The following is a 16815-nucleotide window of genomic DNA, read 5'->3' as shown; positions in this document are numbered from 1 at the left end:
TCGATGGCCTGAATTTTGAGAAGGTGCTGCACTGCCTCTTCAGTTCTTTTTAGCTTTTCCGGATTGCATTGGGCTGGGTAGACTCGAAATCGGGACCTTGGGAAGCTGGAGAATTCTAGAAGGTATCCTGAGGTGACGACTTCCCTGGTCCACTGGTCGACGTGGTCGCCTGTCCACTGGTGGTGAAAATGTTGAAGGCGACCCCCGACTGGGATCCGGGCATAGTCAGGGTCTGGAGGTTCTATCAGGTTGAAACTGCTTGGCTCCTCTGCCTTGCTGACGATTGTAGGGACGAAAGGAACTGGAGAAGGTGTTGCGTCTTCGGAATTGTTGCTGGGGCTGCTGCTGTTGTGGAAACCAGCATTTGCCATCTCTGGGTGCACGTGGAAGGGTGCGTTGAGATCGGAAGGTGGAGTACGGCTTGAAGGATGAAGCTTGATCAGATCTGACGTACTTGGGCATAGTCTTCTTGTTTCCTTTGGTCTCGACTAGGACAGCGTCTAGCTCTTTTCCGAAGAGTCTTGATCCGTGATAATCAAATGTGGAAACAATCTGTTTGGAATGAAAGTCGGCAGACCATGCTCTCAACCAAGCCTGTCTTCTAATCACAGTGCCAAGGGCCAGGGCCCGAGAGACTAATGTGAGCGCATCAAATGTGGAGTCTGCCCAATAAGACACTGCTGACAAAATCCTTTCTATTCCTTCGCGTAGGCCTTGGGCCTCTGGAGGAATCATGAGGAGTAGACGACGCAGCCACACGATGGTGGCTCTAGCCATGGTGGAAGAGGGGGCTAGGGCTCTGATGGATAAGGCTAATCTGTCGTGAATTCTTTTGAAGAAGACCTCCGCTCTGCGGTCCATGGGGTCCTTCAGGGTCCCTTCTCCGTCCTTGGTGACAAGGCCACCTGATTGGAGGGCCACTACTGGGGCATCAACTAGGGGGGTCTTGATGATGTTATGGATGTGCTCTGGTAACACATAGAGACTTTTAAAAGATGAAGGGCAACTTTTATTAGCGTCTAGATCAGGGGTAGGGAACCTGCGGCTCGAGAGCCGCATGCGGCTCTTCTGCCCTTGCACTGTGGCTCCACGAGCTGAGCTGCCAGCCCCATCCTTGCCCACCCTGCAGGCAGCAGGGCGGGCGCACCAACTGCCCACGGTTGGCTGGGCCGCACCGCGGGCTTCCCCTCTCGCCCGCCCCGTTGGAGTGGGGTGGGCGCTTTCCCGGCGGCCGGCAAGGCTGAGCTGCCGGCTTCATCCTTGCCCGCCCTGCAGGCAGCAGGGCGGGCGCATCCATGGCTTCTCAGAATAAGCGGAGGAAAAGGTAAAAAACCCTATATATATAGTGTTATCTTTATTTTAAATGTCAAAAATTATTTGCGGCTCCAAGTGTTTTCTTTTCCTGTGGAAAACGGGTCCAAATGGCTCTTTGAGTGTTAAAGGTTCCCTACCCCTGGTCTAGATTAAGCCACTCCCTTTTTATTCTTCTCTCAAAGAATTCAGGAAGAGGGAAGGCTGCGGCAGTGTCCTCTGACTGAGGGAACATTCCCTTCTTCCCTTTAGGGATCCCTTTGACTGTCTTTTTGGAAGTGGAGGGGCCCTCGGGGTCCTCTGCATCCACGGTATCCTGCAGTTCAAGGGCAGAAATGGCCTTTGCCATAAGCTGGGCAAGGTCCTCTTTTTTGAAAAATTTTACGCACTGCTCCTTATTCTCCTCCTGAGGTTCCTCTGGATCAGAGAAATGGTCTGAAGTTTCCTCAATCTCCCCTTCGCTGGCACCTTCCTCCTCAGGGAGGTTTAGGGGATCCCTATAGCTGGTGTGGGGAGGACTTAGTGACCTAAAGGAGGAATTGGAGCGGTGACTATGTCTATGTGACCTTTTGGATTGGGAAAGGCATTTTTCCTTGCGTTTGGCTTTTTTATTTTTATCATGTTGGGCTATTTCCTCCCTCATGGTCTTTCTAAAGATGCCCATCAAGGCCTCTGGGGAAGTATTCGCCCAGGGAAATGGTTCTGGGAGGCTAGAGGCCGAGGCAGACTGGGAAGGGCCCTCCCTCTCCTTTCCCCCCCGATCTTGCCTGGTAATGGAGATGGGGGAGGAGCCCTCAGAAGCTGGAGCCTGCGCATTGTCCTCGGCTGCACCATCATGGCGGCCCGCCCCCTCAGAATTGACTCGCTCTCCCCGCGCCTCGCCTGGTGCGCAAAACGGCTCCGGTCGTCGTTGTTCGTCCTGGGGCATTGGGGGAGCGCCACCAGCCACGTCCCGGAGAGGGACGCTGGTGCTCCATTGCAGCCGGCGTTGTTCCGTTGCGCTAGGCTCCTGGCGCACTTTTTTCTCGGCCGGGGCTTTCGCGCCTTTTTTGGAGGCTGTTTTTGCCGCGTTTTTGGAGGGAGCCTTGAGTTGCTCCTGGCTGGCTCCGGCGATGGCGGGCTCCTGCAAACCCCTACGGGTTGCTGCCCTGGTGCCTTCCGCTGCTGACTTCCCAAAAGAGTCGGGGTGGGGGGGAGAAGGAGCGGGCGTAGCCGTGTTGCTCCGCCATTAGCCCTCGGGAGAGAGGCTTGGAAACGGAGAAGAGGCTGTAAGCTGGGGCGGGGGGGATTAGCCGGGCAACAGCACACAGGGAAGACAAAAAACAGGGAAGACACAAAAAACTCACGAAGAGACAATGTGGAGAAGAAGAAGTGAATAATGAAGGTCTAGGGCTTGGAGTCCTAACAAGCACTGATCTCCCTGCTCAGGCAGGAACGATTCTGGGGATCGAGGAGAGAGAGTCCAACCCATTACAGGAAGTGACATCATTTAGTCCTGCCTCCCTGAGTATAGGTTGGAAATCACCCGTCCAAGATGCCCGAGATCGCCTCCAGGAGAACCCTTAAGGTGGATTTAAAAAGAGAATCTGGGCTCCCCAGTTTAAACACCATTGAAAATTATGCTGTTTGGGGGTGAATTCCAGCATCACTTGTTTTAACTAGGGAGCCCAGATTCTCCTTTTAAATCCACCTTAAAGGGAGAATCTGGGGTTCCCAGTTTAAATAACATTGAAAGTGATGCTGTTTCTCCCAATTTGGGGGACTGGATACAACACCATAAAATGTTTTCATAGCAGTAATAAAACATTTTGAAAGCATTTTGAAAATGTTTTCCAAAAATTATTTCTGCTGTGTGGCATGGCCTATTGCTGTGTTCAGATTTGTGAGTTGGGGCATGTTCTATAATGTAATGGTGACTTTGAAACGACCTGGTGTAAAAAATCATTGCTTGGTCACAGTGGGGGAGGGCGGCTGCCCATGGGGGGGGGGCACCAAACTCCAGTTTGCATATATACGCCACTGGGCACAGCTACAAGGTGGCTGGGTGGGTGTGCGTTGCACCGGGCACACGCCTGGGGGGATCAAACTCAGGTTTTGCCTAGGGTTCCAGTTTGCCTAGTTACGCCACTGTCTGAGCCGGATCCAATCTTCAATTCAATTCACCTTCCCTCAGCCTCAGTGATAAAAAATAGGGACAGCCCAGAGGAGAAAAGATGAAGAAAGAGAATGGAGCAGAGGAAATTAAGGTAAGAAAAAGTAAAAAGGCAAAGAGAAACTAGTGCAGTCAACCAAGATAGCTGCAATTCCCTGTGAGGCAGGAAAAGAACTGAGAGGAAAGGGGATGATTCCAAGCCAAACAGGAAGAAGAGTTTCCAGCCTCCCTGACAGTGGGAATCACCCAGAAGATGTCTTCTGGCTCTGAGGGAGAACTAGACAGGGTTCCAGAAGAGGTGCTCTAAGAGAGAATAAAAACACTAAATGACGGCATCTATAGAAAAGTATAGCTTGTGTGCTTTTAAAGTATATTAACCAGAGACTTACAAGTAACCCCCTCTTCCATTCCCTGCCTTCCTCAGTAACACTGAATGTGCAGATAATTTCCAGGCAACAAATATAATCCTGAGGCATATGACACATAAGTCTTGCAGAAACAATGGTGGCATGGGTCTGGGCAAAACTTGGATGGAAGATTTCCCATCCATTTTTATCCTACTTTCTCTAGAAGGGCATCATGGCTGTTTATATGGCTGATCTTATTCATTTTAACTCTAGACCAGCCCTGTGAGAGTGATTGGCCCAGGGTCACACCCAACTAGTTCAACAGTTAAGAGAGGGTTTGAACCCAGGTTTTCCAGATCCCAATATCACATTCTAACTAGTGCATGCAGTGTCTCTCTCTATTGCCTTGATTGTTATGGTGAAAGCATTGTGAGATACATGCAATTATTCAGCCTCCAATCCCTGATTAAAGAGGACTGTTAAACCAATGCCTACAAAAATACAATGCATCATTCCCCTGAAACAAAACGTCTCCAGAGCTCCTAAAACAGTATCGACCCAGGAAGATCACTGCATGTCCCTCTTTCTTATTTAACACCATCAACCATTCAGGCGTCTTTACTGTCAGAAATACGGTTCAATTTGAACTGTCCGTTTACAGAAGCAATACAGACAACCAAGACAGGAACTACTGATATACCCTTTTCTGTTATGACAGAGCTTGGTAAGATGGTGTTTTAGTCCCAGTTTCTTTCTTGCATCTTGACTACAGTTAATCCCTGCACAGCTCATAAAATGGTTTGACACACAGCCTAACAGAAGTATTCAATGACCCGAAGTAAGTCATTTGTTTGACAGTTTCATATAATGTTCAGGTAATATTTCCAAAGCATTTAAGTAGAAATCACTTCTGTCTTCACTGAAAAAGTCACTTGTGTCTCACTGAAACTCAAGCAAAACAATTCTGTACAACGTTATAGAATAGGAAAATCAAAATAATCCCAAACCCACTGGAAACAACATTGCATTTATTATTATATTAGCCAAATTGAATTACCCAACTACTGTATTTCAGCAGGACAAAGGAGTGTCAATCAGGAGCAGTTCCTTTAACTGAAATAATTTTTGGATAGAGCTGTAGTTTAATATTTTCTTACATCGCAATATTGTTGTACTAACTGAAGAGATGAAGGTTGAGTGTGCCAAGACTATGAGAATGAGTGAAAAAGCAGGAAGGAAAACACAGCCAGCTAGGGAACTCATTGGAAGAAATATCTGTTTAATCAGGTAAGAGAACAAAGGAAGGGAAATATAAAATAATGTTTACAGCTAAAGGGGGGAGGGGGGAAATCAGCACAGATTAATAGGCAACATGGATTTAAAGTTACTGAGGAATCTGACTGAGACAACAGCCAAAATAGTCATTTCTCAAGAGCACAAAACTACTGTGCCTTGAAACGGGATTGATGTATTGATTGAGACATTCATTTCAAAGCAACTGCTTTAAAATGGGGATAAGGCCGAGATATCTTCCACTTGGAAAGGGCCTAGTTGGACGTTCTAGGAGATGAAGGTCTGGTTTTACCCTTCGTCACCTAGAGTCCTACTGTAGCAGGCATATGAGAAGAAAATGCGAGTAGGATGCTGTAATACCTATATAGAAAAACGTGAATGTACTGATTTCCCTCCTGTGTTAGGTGCTTGCATGGAAACAGAAGGCCTGCCTGGATTCGGGTCCCCATCTTCCCTTTGCTCCATCATGCTGTACCCTCAGAAGTAACAAGTTACTCACGATCATTGTTGCCATCAGAAGGGCGATAGAAAGACAGACCCAGGGAGATTATGGCTGCAATTTCCAAGATGATCAATGTGACATCCTGAAGCGCTTCCCAAACCAACTGTAGAAAGGTTTTGGCCTTTTTTGGTGGAATGAAGTTCTGGCCAAACGCTTGCCTTCTTTTCTCGAGATCAGCAGGGTTCCCTGACAGGCCTAGAAACAAGGAAAAGAGAAGACAAAAAGAGCGTCACAAAAGTATCATTGCGATCACAGCTTTATTTTATTATACTTCATTTATACCCTTCCTTTCTCCCCAAAGTGACTTACGTCATTCTCATTTCCTCTGTTTTATCTTCACAAACACCTTGTGAGGTAGTTTAGGTTGAGAATGTGTAACTGTCCCAAGGTCACCCATCAAACAGTGGAGCAGAAGTGCCAGGGTGGGGAAACAACATGCTGATTCCCCCTTCCAGCTGAACAGCCCAAGGAATAGAAGGGTCACTAAGAGATGTAAAGCCACTCACTCCAGATCATATCGTATTGGCATCCTGCAAACAGGATATCCCTTAGACTAGAGCTATGTGTACAACTAGTAGTAACAAGAAGAAGAGTTGGATTTGTAACCCTCTTTTCTTTACTGGGGAGTCTCAAAATGGCTTACAACTTTTTCCCTTTTCCTCCGCACAAGAGACACCTTGTGAGATAGGTGAGGCTGAGAGAGGCCTGAGAGAACTGTGACTAGCCCAAGGTCACCCAGCAGGCTTGATACGGAGAAGTGTGTGTGTGGGGGGGGAAAACCCTGGTACACCAGACGGTGGATTCACTGGGTACGACAGACGATAAATAGTCCATGATGAGAAGCTCTATTTCAGATGATTTGAAGAAAACAATGATGACTTTCTGTAATTTTTGAAAGATTTTCTTGACCTAAAGAACTTTCCCCCCATGTAAACCTTGCATCCTTTAGTCAAGATGCTTGAAGAAGAAGAAAAAGAAGAAGAATTGGTTTTTATACCTTACTTTTCTCTACCAAAAGGAGTTTCAGAGCAGCTTACAATTTCCCTTTCCTCAATCCTCCACTTTGGCATTTTGATAGGTGAGGCTGAGAAAGTCATGAGATAACTGTGACTAGCTCAAGGTTGCCCAACAAGCTACATGTGGAGGAGTGGGGAGACAAACCTGGTTCACTAGATTAGAGTCCACTACTCACGTGGAAGAGTAGGGAATCCAGTTCTCCAGATTAGAGTCAATCACTCTTAACCACTACATCATACAGGTTCTACAGGCATGGAATCTGGTATTCACTGTGGAAATCTGGCATTCAGATAACTGTAATACTCAGTTCCATGCATTTGCATAACAAAATTTTAATTAATATAACTTGTACTGTAAAGGATTCTACACAGCATTTAGATTTGGAAGAAATGAAATATCAGCAAAATATCTATGTCTCGAAGTACCTCTACTGACTCTCTATAACAGTGATGGCGAACCTTTCTGAGACCGGGTGCCCAAATTGCAACCCAAACCCCACTTATTTATCGCAAAGTGCCAACCCCGTAGTTTAACCTGAATGCTGAGGTTTCAGTTTAGAAAAAAACGGTTGGCTCCTTCTTCCTCTGCCACACCCATTTGAGCAGGGGCCAGCCTGCTCTAGCCTCCAGCAAGTCCTGTGTGCACCGCTCTGTGTCTCTCTAGCATCTCTGCCTCCTCTCTGCCCACCCCCAGGCAGCTGCCACCCAAAGCACAGCCACCAGGCCCGCCAGCTGAGTCCTCCCTGCTCACCGCGGTGTGGGCACATCGTGCTCAGTGGCCCAGGCCAGCCTTGATGTGTGTGTGTGTGTGTGTGTGGGGGGGTGATTTTCTGCTCCCCACATGATGAACTCTGTTTGTGTGTGCCCACAGAGAGGGCTCCGAGTGCCACCTCTGGCACCCGTGCCATAGGTTCGCCATCACTGCTCTATAAGATGAAATGAAGAAGAGAGTGATTTTGAAAACTGCCCTCACTCATCCTTATGAATTGCTATCCAACTCCTCGGTGTATGCTGGGCAAGAAGGAAATCTAAATTCTTTTAAAAACAAATTGTTCAAACATCATCGCCCATCCTAGTTTCTCATCCAGACTGATAGGGTCCAATGGCCTCGCCAACACTGTAGCATCAAATGCTCCTTCCTCTGGACCCAAAATATCTAAGAAAATCTAAGAATAAATTAACTAAATTAAATCAAATTCAAATCAACATTTATTGGCATATCAATACAACATCATAGACAGAAAAATTCATTCAAACCAAGCACAAAAAAAGGAGATATTAGATTTTCCCTCGGAGCACTGAGGTATAAGAACATCAAGGAATTTGACTACTGAGCCAGTTACATCACTGCTAGTATTGTCTAGTAATAAGATAATATTCTGCAGGTTAGAGGTACCTTCTCTGTTAGCCAATATTGGTGATAAGAATTTTGTTCTAGGAACATAATAGAAGGGGCAGTAGAGTAAAATATGGGCTATAGAGTCTAGCCAGTCCCCATTACACACACATAGCATGGTAAGGGATTCTGGCAAATCTCCCTGCTAATACTGCTGATGGAAGAGCATTACAGCAGGCCAGCTGTAATGCTCTACGTAGCCTGGGTGAAGTTAATTGATAGAGGTATTTAGCCCCCTACTTCCTATAAAGGGGATATCCAGGGAAAGAGGTGAGCAAGACCTAGTGGCCTTTTTGATTAGAATTGATCACTCCTTTTCAGAGATTAGGCAAAGTAGATTAATGCTAATTTTCTTAATTTGCATTATTCATTTTGGTCACAGAATTATGAGTTTTAAAAAGTTAAATATATGGAGGGCTTCTTGAATTGAACTTGAATTCATATATGTGTCTCACCGTTCCTGTGTCCAGGCACTCTGTCTGCCTCTGACCACCACCACTCAGCTATGTGAACAGGAAGAAATTGTCAGGCAAAATTGGGGGGAAGGGTAGGCATTACCCAGCACAATGACAATGTGACCCAGAAGTGACATTATCATCACATTGGATAATACTCTAGCTAAAATCACATTGGATAATACTCTAGCTAAATTTGCCTAAAATTCTGTGCTTGAACTGGTGTAAGTCCCTGCTTTCCACATCTTTCACCAGTGACTCTACACCAGTGATGGTGAATCTTTTCGAGACCGAGTGCCCAAACTGCAACCCAAAATCCACTTATTTATCGCAAAGTGCCAACACGGCAATTTAACCTGAATACTGAGGTTTTAGTTTAGAAAAAATGGTTGGCTCTGAGGCACGCGTTACTCTGGAGTAAGCTTGGTGGTAGTCGGTGGCTTTGCTTTGAAGCAACCGTGCAACTCTTCCAACGGGTGACTTAACGACCCTAGGAGGATTTACTTAGAAGCAAGCCCCATTGCCAGCAACTGAGCTTACTCCCAGGTAAAGGATAGCGCTTTAGTTCTTTGCAGGAAAATCAGTGGGGTTTAACAGCGCTTGACAGGGTTACCTACACTGTTTTCCCAAAACTAGGTCTTAGGTTTAATGCTAATAATTGAGCCCAGCAGCCCAGGCCAGCCTAGATGTGTGTGAGGGGGGGAGGGGGGGCGACTCTGGGCGTGCCCACAGAGAGGACTCTGAGTGCCACCTCTGGCACCCGTGCCATAGGTTTGCCACCACTGCTCTACACAGTCTGGCAACCCTAAGCTGCACCTCCAAGTCATTTTTCTGGCCAAGTGCTGTAATATCTATGTTAAAAAAACCAGGCATATACAAGAGTTCAAAGAGAAGGTCAACACCCTTGTGTTTGTTGCATGAGAAGGATTTTCAAATTGGGAATTATTTGAGTGTTGTCTGAGGAATACTTATTGCATGTAGACACACAAAGTGAACTTATACTGAACTCAACTATTGGTCCAATACTGCCTGCTCAGACCAAGAGCAGCTGTCCAGAATCTCAAGATGAGATCTTTCATATCACCTATTACCTTTTAATTAGAGATGTCAGGGATTGCATCCAAGCAGATCACTGAGCCTCAATCTTGCTACCAATGTCCTGTAAGTCATCTTGTCTTCCATAGGAAATCCTATTATCAGACCACCCCTCAGAAGCAACACAGGAATATCAGTGCAGACTGTACGAATGACACAAGATGCCAGGAATATAAATGTTTTCTTCTGCACCCTTTTCTGCAGCCCTAATGCTGGGATGCGAGGTGCGGTTCAGCCAGCAGGTGGGGTACAAGATGCAGTAAGGCCTTAGATACAAAGGTTTTGTTCAAATATTCAGCAATTTCTGGGGGTGATATACGTGAAGGGAAGACTACAGAGGGTTAGACTACAGTGAACTAATTTAATAATTTCACTATCAAACCCAAACTCAAAGTATTTTTTTCTTTACACATCAGGTAGAAAAAGGACTGTGGGAAGAGGTGGATTCCTAAAGGAAAACTAGGTATATATTTCCAGAGGTTTTGAAACTATGGGAGAAAAATGACTTGAAAAAGAACAAATTTTGGGGGAAATTCAAATTTATGAAACACTTTCTAAACTTCTTTCAGGAATCCAATGTAAAATGTATTATTTATAACTTAGCACATAAAACTGTACTATTTGCATATTTATAGAATTTAAAAGTATAAATATTTTCATTTTCCTATAATAAAGTCTACAAGTATACTAAATACCTGAGAAGCTGCAAATTGCTGCATCCCATGTCACCAAAGCACATGCATCTTTATTTTTGGCATGTGAGAGGTAGTAAAAAATAAAAGTTGAAAGTAGGGAACAAATTCTGCAGTAAACAAAACAAAGTGTATTGTTTGGACAGAAACTCTCTCATAGTGTCACAATAGGTTGAATGACGAGAATGTTTGAATATTAAGCTAAACTTTGTAACACTAAAAATACTGAACTCTTGAATAATGTGTTATCATTAAACACATAACATATTGTTGCCAAAATTATTTATATTTAAACAAAAATATTGAAATAATACTGTATATATGACAAGGCTTTTTTTTAGTGCTGTCCCAAATTTTCCCATGTTGCCATTGGAAAAATTAAGGAACTCCTCAAACCTTTTATGCTGCACATCTGCAATGTGTGAAATGCTTTGTAACACAAGGCTTTTCTAATCCAAAAATAAAATATTTCATAGGAGGTTTTTTTCCCATGTTTTTCCAAATTTTCCAATAATAAACGTTAGAAAAAGGACCTCAGGAAATAAACAGAAAAAATATTTCCCCCTTGGTTCTCATGTCTGTCAGAAGCAGTCAGTCCTGCCCCGCCCCGCCCCGCCCCGCCCCGCCCCTCCCTCATCCATTTACTCCAAGAAACTCATGGCAACAATTTCAACATTACAACAATGCTCTGGCAGACAGTGACTAAGTCATGTTTCACACCAAGTTGAAATTTATTTTAATTTATTAAATTACTGATGATCCTCAAATCACTTATAATATTCATCCCTACTCCATTTTATCCCCACAAAAACAACTAAATGTGCTCAGTTAGGCAGAGTGAGAGAGAGTGTAACCGACCCAAGGTCACTTTCTAGAGAAAAGTAGTGATTTGAATTTTAGCCTCCCAAGATCCTAGTCTGGCACTCTAACCACTGCACAACACTGAAATTTGAACACAGGTCTTCTTGTTCAAGAGCAACACTAGTTCTGCAGCACCGAATTTATTTCACTTATTTTTCTAAGGTATTTCTAAGGGTTATATGCCTATCACATGACAAACCTGTTTGAATGTATACTTATTAAAACTGTCCGTCTAGCACACTTTATATCAATGTATTTGAGAAAGCTCATGGAAAAAATAGAACAGAACAATAAAAATACTAATGCAATAAAAATTCTAAAGAACTAAAACAATAAAACCAATAAAACAGCATGATAAAACCATAAATGAACATGAACAGATAATAATAAACATCAAATCAAGAACACAAATATCAATAAAAAGTCACATTTCCATAAGAGCAGAACTCACAAGCAGGATGACATTAATGTTTTTCAACATGACAACTTGCCACGGTGAATGGAAATAAACAAGGAGCCAGTTAAGATTTTTAAGAACAGGTGAACCACATTCACTGGGCACTTCCCAAGATTCTTCAAAGACAGCTCCACATATCATATATTACAGTAATCAAGAGCAACAGCCCTAAGGGAGCTAAATCTAATAGATGGCCAAATATTTCTAGGTATATATGATATCTTTCACAAAAGCAGATGACTTGCCCAAAATTAGGAAGTAAAGTTTTTGCAGAGAGAGAAATTGAAGAGATATGTGAAAGATATAATCTCTTGAGGGTTTGCCCACAGCACTATTCTCTAGATATATCAGCATTTGTTTTCTTGAAATTTGTCATTCTAGTTCAGTAAGCTTTTCCACAGCAAGAGAAACAAAAAAGTTCCAACTGTCTCTTAAGGCACAAAAAATGCCAGGACTTGCCAGCTTCCATGATGCTTCATTTGAGCAGGGAAGGTCAAAATAGTGTCCCAACTATATTAAATATCTGGCTGCTGCTTTCTTTGACATGTGGGATGCTGCTAGGAGTTCCCAGCAGGAAAGTAAACAAAAATGGGGAAACCTGCCAGGCCCTACTGCTTCTCTCCTCCTCCCCCTGTGGATTAAGGAAAAAAGAGGGAAGAATCTTCCCAAGCTACTGGACCCTGCTGGCTTGAACAAATGTCCATTGTGAAAGAAAAATCAATTTACCTAGAGAGCATGCAGATCAGAGTGGATGCTGAACAAAGACTACATTATTCTAGAAAGGGGGGGGGGATGAGAGACACCAGAGTAGACATTGCCCATGAGAAGATGAAATGTCTTCCTCGCTTCAGGGCAAAAGACAGCAGGTGGATACCAGATATACAGAAATAAGAGACAAATAAAATCATCCACTGTCTTCCCAGCAATGACAGTCTTCAAGCCAATTTGTTCCAGACCTAGAATCTCTGGCTGAGCCAGAAAAAGAGATGGAGAACAGAACATATTAGACTTGCAGGAATTGCCAGAGTCAGAGTGGGAAGCTTCAGGGAGAAAGGACTCCACTATGGACAGCAGATTCCTGAGAGAGCACCACTGTCTTGCTGCCAACACTTGCCCTCTTCCTGCCACAGATTTCTCATCTTAGGGCTTCAGCATTATTCTGATTCTTTGCTACAAAACTGTGAGAGTCTAATCTGGAGACCCAGGCTTGATTTTCCACACCTCCACATGAGTGCCGGAGTTTATCTAGTGAATCAGATTTGTTTTCCCACTCCTACATTCCTGCTGGGCAACCTTGGGTTAGTCACAGTTCTTTGGAACCCACCTACTCCCTGAGGTGTCTGTTGTGGGGACAGCAAGGGAATGGAGTTTGTAAGTCCCTTTGAATCTCCATACAGGAGAGAAAGGTGAGGAATAAATCCAAATTCCTCCTCCTCCTCTTCTTCAGCTCACCACTGTAGGGAAGAGCAAGAACAGAGGAAAGTAAAAGGAAGAGTGAAGTCACATAGAGTCAGAAAAGAAAGGGCTGTATTGTGCAGCTGTGCCCACATAAACAAAGCCAAGCATTGTCTCATTACATGTCTTTCAGCAGGGTGCACCTCACATTGGAAATGTTTAGTATATACTTTGTGAACAAGAGTACATTCCTCAGTTTCCCTGCACAATATAAATCACATTCAGTAAATGTGAATGAGGACTTCCTAGACCTTTTTCTTCTCCACAACAAAAATATCCAAAAGCGTTCTGAGAAGAGACAGAATACACCTCACTCTGGAAATGTTAATATGAACAAATAGTTCAAGAGTATAGGTACATACTCCACTTAATTTTAAGACCATGTGTTTCCTCTTTCCACCTTCCCTAAACTATTCCCTTTGCAAGAACAAAAATATGTTAAATGTTAGGTCTCGAACCTTAAGCCAATAAATTGACTCTGCGTTGTTGATCAGTAGTGTTTATTGATAAGCTCAGAGCACCAAAGCTTGGCAAAGCCAGTTCTGATTAATATGGCCTTTGCCACCCTCTTTATCTCCGTTGTCAGTCCTCCTTCCCGTTTTCCCAAGAAGTTTGAAAGAAAGAGTTTGCAGAGCCGAGGCGCCCCAAGGTCGGCAACAGATAGTGATCAGGAGCTACCTGGCATCCTGCCCACACAGAACAACGGAAACATGGTATCTCATGAGACCAGAGTGTCAGGGGGAAGACTAGTTACCTACAGAGCATGTGAAGCCATAAAGTAAAGATAAAGGACATATGTCCCAGATGGCAGTGGTAACATAAAGAGGGCTGATTACATATATCTTCTAGCAGCATTGATATATGGTTGTAAGCAGTTACATTGCATTAGGAACGCCTCTCAATCACCTAGATAGCATCCTCCTGACATTAAGGATGTAAAAACATGATTCAAACAGTCAAGCTAATTAGTCTAATTTAACACTTTCATGCATGGGAGTGCTTTTTCCAATGATTTCCAGGAAAGGACAGTCACTGAAAGGCAGTAAAATCCATGTGGATTTTACAAGCATCAGGAACAGATTTCTACCACCTCCTCGTCATGACCCTTCCTTAGAATTAATGTTAAATAACTCGAACAAGTCAAATTAATGTTCAGTTCTAAAATGCTCCCCATTCATTTCTCCTCTGAGATAGCTCCTACAACTGAGAAACATTAATGCCTAAAAAAGAGCTCCTTCTCAAACTAAATCACCACTACGTGGACAAATTCTCTCACAAATTTCACTTCAAGTCACAGGAAAGAAATAAAGAAACCTGCATTTAATACAAATGTGTCTCCTGGCTCATAGGCCCATTCTGCATGGGCCATTTAGACTGGTGTGGGGCAGGTAAAAAAGCGGTTGTGGGGGAGAAGATTGCACAGTCGCCACGGTGTTCCCCCTCCCCAACGACATTTTTGAAAACGCCGGCTTCCATCCAGTGCTGAGCAAACGGCATCGTGTGGAAGCCGCCATTTTCCCCACAGCGGTCCCAGTCCCCTTTTACCTCTTGCTGCTGTGGTTGCTTTGTGGAGGCCATGGGACAAGCCTCCTGGCCTCTGACCCCAGAGGATCGCTATGGTCTTGGGGGCGTGTCCCTTGGTCTCCACAGAGCGATGGGAGCCGGCAGAAGGTAAAAGGACACTGGGAGCGGCACGGCCTGTGCCGAGGGCGCACCACTGGCAGCAGGGCCAGCGGGACTGTTCGTGTGAATGGCCCCCGCTCGCGTAGCCCATGCAGAAAGGGCCACACTTCTCCCTACCTCCAATGGTATCAGTAAGATGGTGGTAGTTGTCCTGGTGTTAACTCAAGGAATTGTCCCAGACTCTCTCATCCTGCAAGAGCAACAACATGAGAGTTCTACAATTGCCTGGACTATGGTAGGAGTGGAACAAGAATGTGAAGCTTGGCCTGAAGAAAACCTTAGCCAGGGAGCAAAAGTACTAGGAAGCATGAAGCCTGCACAAATTATTATAAAATCCTGGCAACTTGGAAGGAGAATGGAGGAAAGAAGAATGAGGCAAGCTGCTTTGTATCCCTACTGGGGAGAAAGATGGGGCAAAAATGAAGTGAATAAATTAATGTGGTTCATCATTCTGACCCCAGAATTCCAGAAACCATTCTAAATACCTCAAGCTTCTGATCCACTCAGGAGTAAGGCTAACATGGACAAGCACTGTGTGTTCTCATTGTATTTGAACGAGGGTTGTATCAAATAAATGCTTACTTAAAAGGGATAAAAAAGGTTGCTACAAAAGCAACTTTGAGAATTGTTGTTTTCTCTCCCCCCATGTTCTTTCAGTAATAGTTTGTCACATCTTCTGTTGCTTCAGACTCACCCTCCCACCCCCACACACATAAATGACATCCTCGTCGGTGGTGGGATTCAAATAATTTAACAACCGAGAACATAAGAACAAGCCAGCTGGATCAGACCAGAGTCCATCTAGTCCAGCTCTCTGCTACTCGCAGTGGCCCACCAGGTGCCATTGGGAGCTCACAAGCAGGATGTGAAAGCAATGGCCTTCTGCGGTTGTTGCTCCCGAGCACCTGGTCTGTTAAGGCATTTGCAATCTCAGATCAAAGAGGATCAAGATTGGTAGCCATAAATCGACTTCTCCTCCATAAATCTGTCCAAGCCCCTTTTAAAGCTATCCAGGTTAGTGGCCATCACCACCTCCTGTGGCAGCATATTCCACGCACCAATCACACGTTGCGTGAAGAAGTATTTCCTTTTATTAGTCCTAATTCTTCCCCCCAGCATTTTCAATGGATGCCCCCTGGTTCTAGTATTGTGAGAAAGAGAGAAAAATTTATCTCTGTCAACATTTTCTATCCCATGCATAATTTTATAGACTTCAATCATATCCCCCCTCAGCCGCCTCCTCTCCAAACTAAAGAGTCCCAAACGCTGCAGCCTCTCCTCATAAGGAAGGTGCTCCAATCCTTCAATCATCCTTGTTGCCCTTCTCTGCACTTTGTCTATCTCTTCAATATCCTTTTTGAGATGTGGTGACCAGAACTGAACACAGTACTCCAAGTGCAGTCGCACCACTGCTTTATATAAGGGCATGACAATCTTTGCAGTTTTATTCTCAATTCCTTTTCTAATGATCCCCAGCATAGAGTTTGCCTTTTTCACAGCTGCCATGCATTGAGTTGACATTCCCATGGAACTATCAACTAAGACGCCCAAATCCCTGTTGCAAACAAACTGGTTGTTTATAAGCACCATTTTAACATCCGGTTCTGCTGAAGTGGTGCGAACCTGCTGAATCCCACCACTGGCTACGTGTTAGTGTTGCTGAAGGCAACAAAATGGCACCGCCTTTGGAGGGGAAAAGGATACAACTGGGTTGATATGTCTTCATGCACTCTGATAATTATAATGCCCAAACTCTTCAGGACTATAGGAAACATTAGCTCAGTTGCATCAGCAATCTTTAGGGAATGAACCTTTAGCCTTCACTTCAAATGCATGGTACAGAACACACTGCAACAGAGGCCAACATGCCTTGTGTTTGGCCATGCTGCAGTAATTATAAGACTCAGCATCTCTGTTACCACCACAAGGCAATATGGCACATTGGGGCATACTGATCTTAGAAACTGGGACATATTTTCTCCTTTCATTAAGAATTACGGCTGCCTCTACGCAAAGAACAGACATTTTTCCATTTCTGCAAATGGAAAGTATCCATGAAAAGTGCCTCAGTTCAGATATTAATCCCTTTGTAAACTCTGA

The 16815-nt window shown here is 44.3% G+C and overlaps 1 protein-coding gene across 6 annotated transcripts in view; it reads right to left on the bottom strand.

Moving 5' to 3' along the window:
- Positions 1-16815, bottom strand: part of ATP2B4 (ATPase plasma membrane Ca2+ transporting 4) — a 196052-nt gene that overhangs the window by 65640 nt on the left and 113597 nt on the right. For all 6 annotated transcript variants that reach the window (XM_048496310.1, XM_048496304.1, XM_048496306.1 and 3 more), the window contains exon 3: positions 5603-5800. In XM_048496310.1, coding sequence (XP_048352267.1) covers positions 5603-5800 — 198 coding nt within the window. The remainder of the gene's footprint in view (positions 1-5602; positions 5801-16815) is intronic.

This window comes from Sphaerodactylus townsendi, linkage group LG05 (assembly GCF_021028975.2).
Source record: "Sphaerodactylus townsendi isolate TG3544 linkage group LG05, MPM_Stown_v2.3, whole genome shotgun sequence".
Classification (NCBI taxonomy): domain Eukaryota; kingdom Metazoa; phylum Chordata; class Lepidosauria; order Squamata; family Sphaerodactylidae; genus Sphaerodactylus; species Sphaerodactylus townsendi.
The sequence above is the reverse complement of the archived record's forward strand: the minus strand, read 5'-3'. Positions and strand labels throughout refer to the sequence as shown.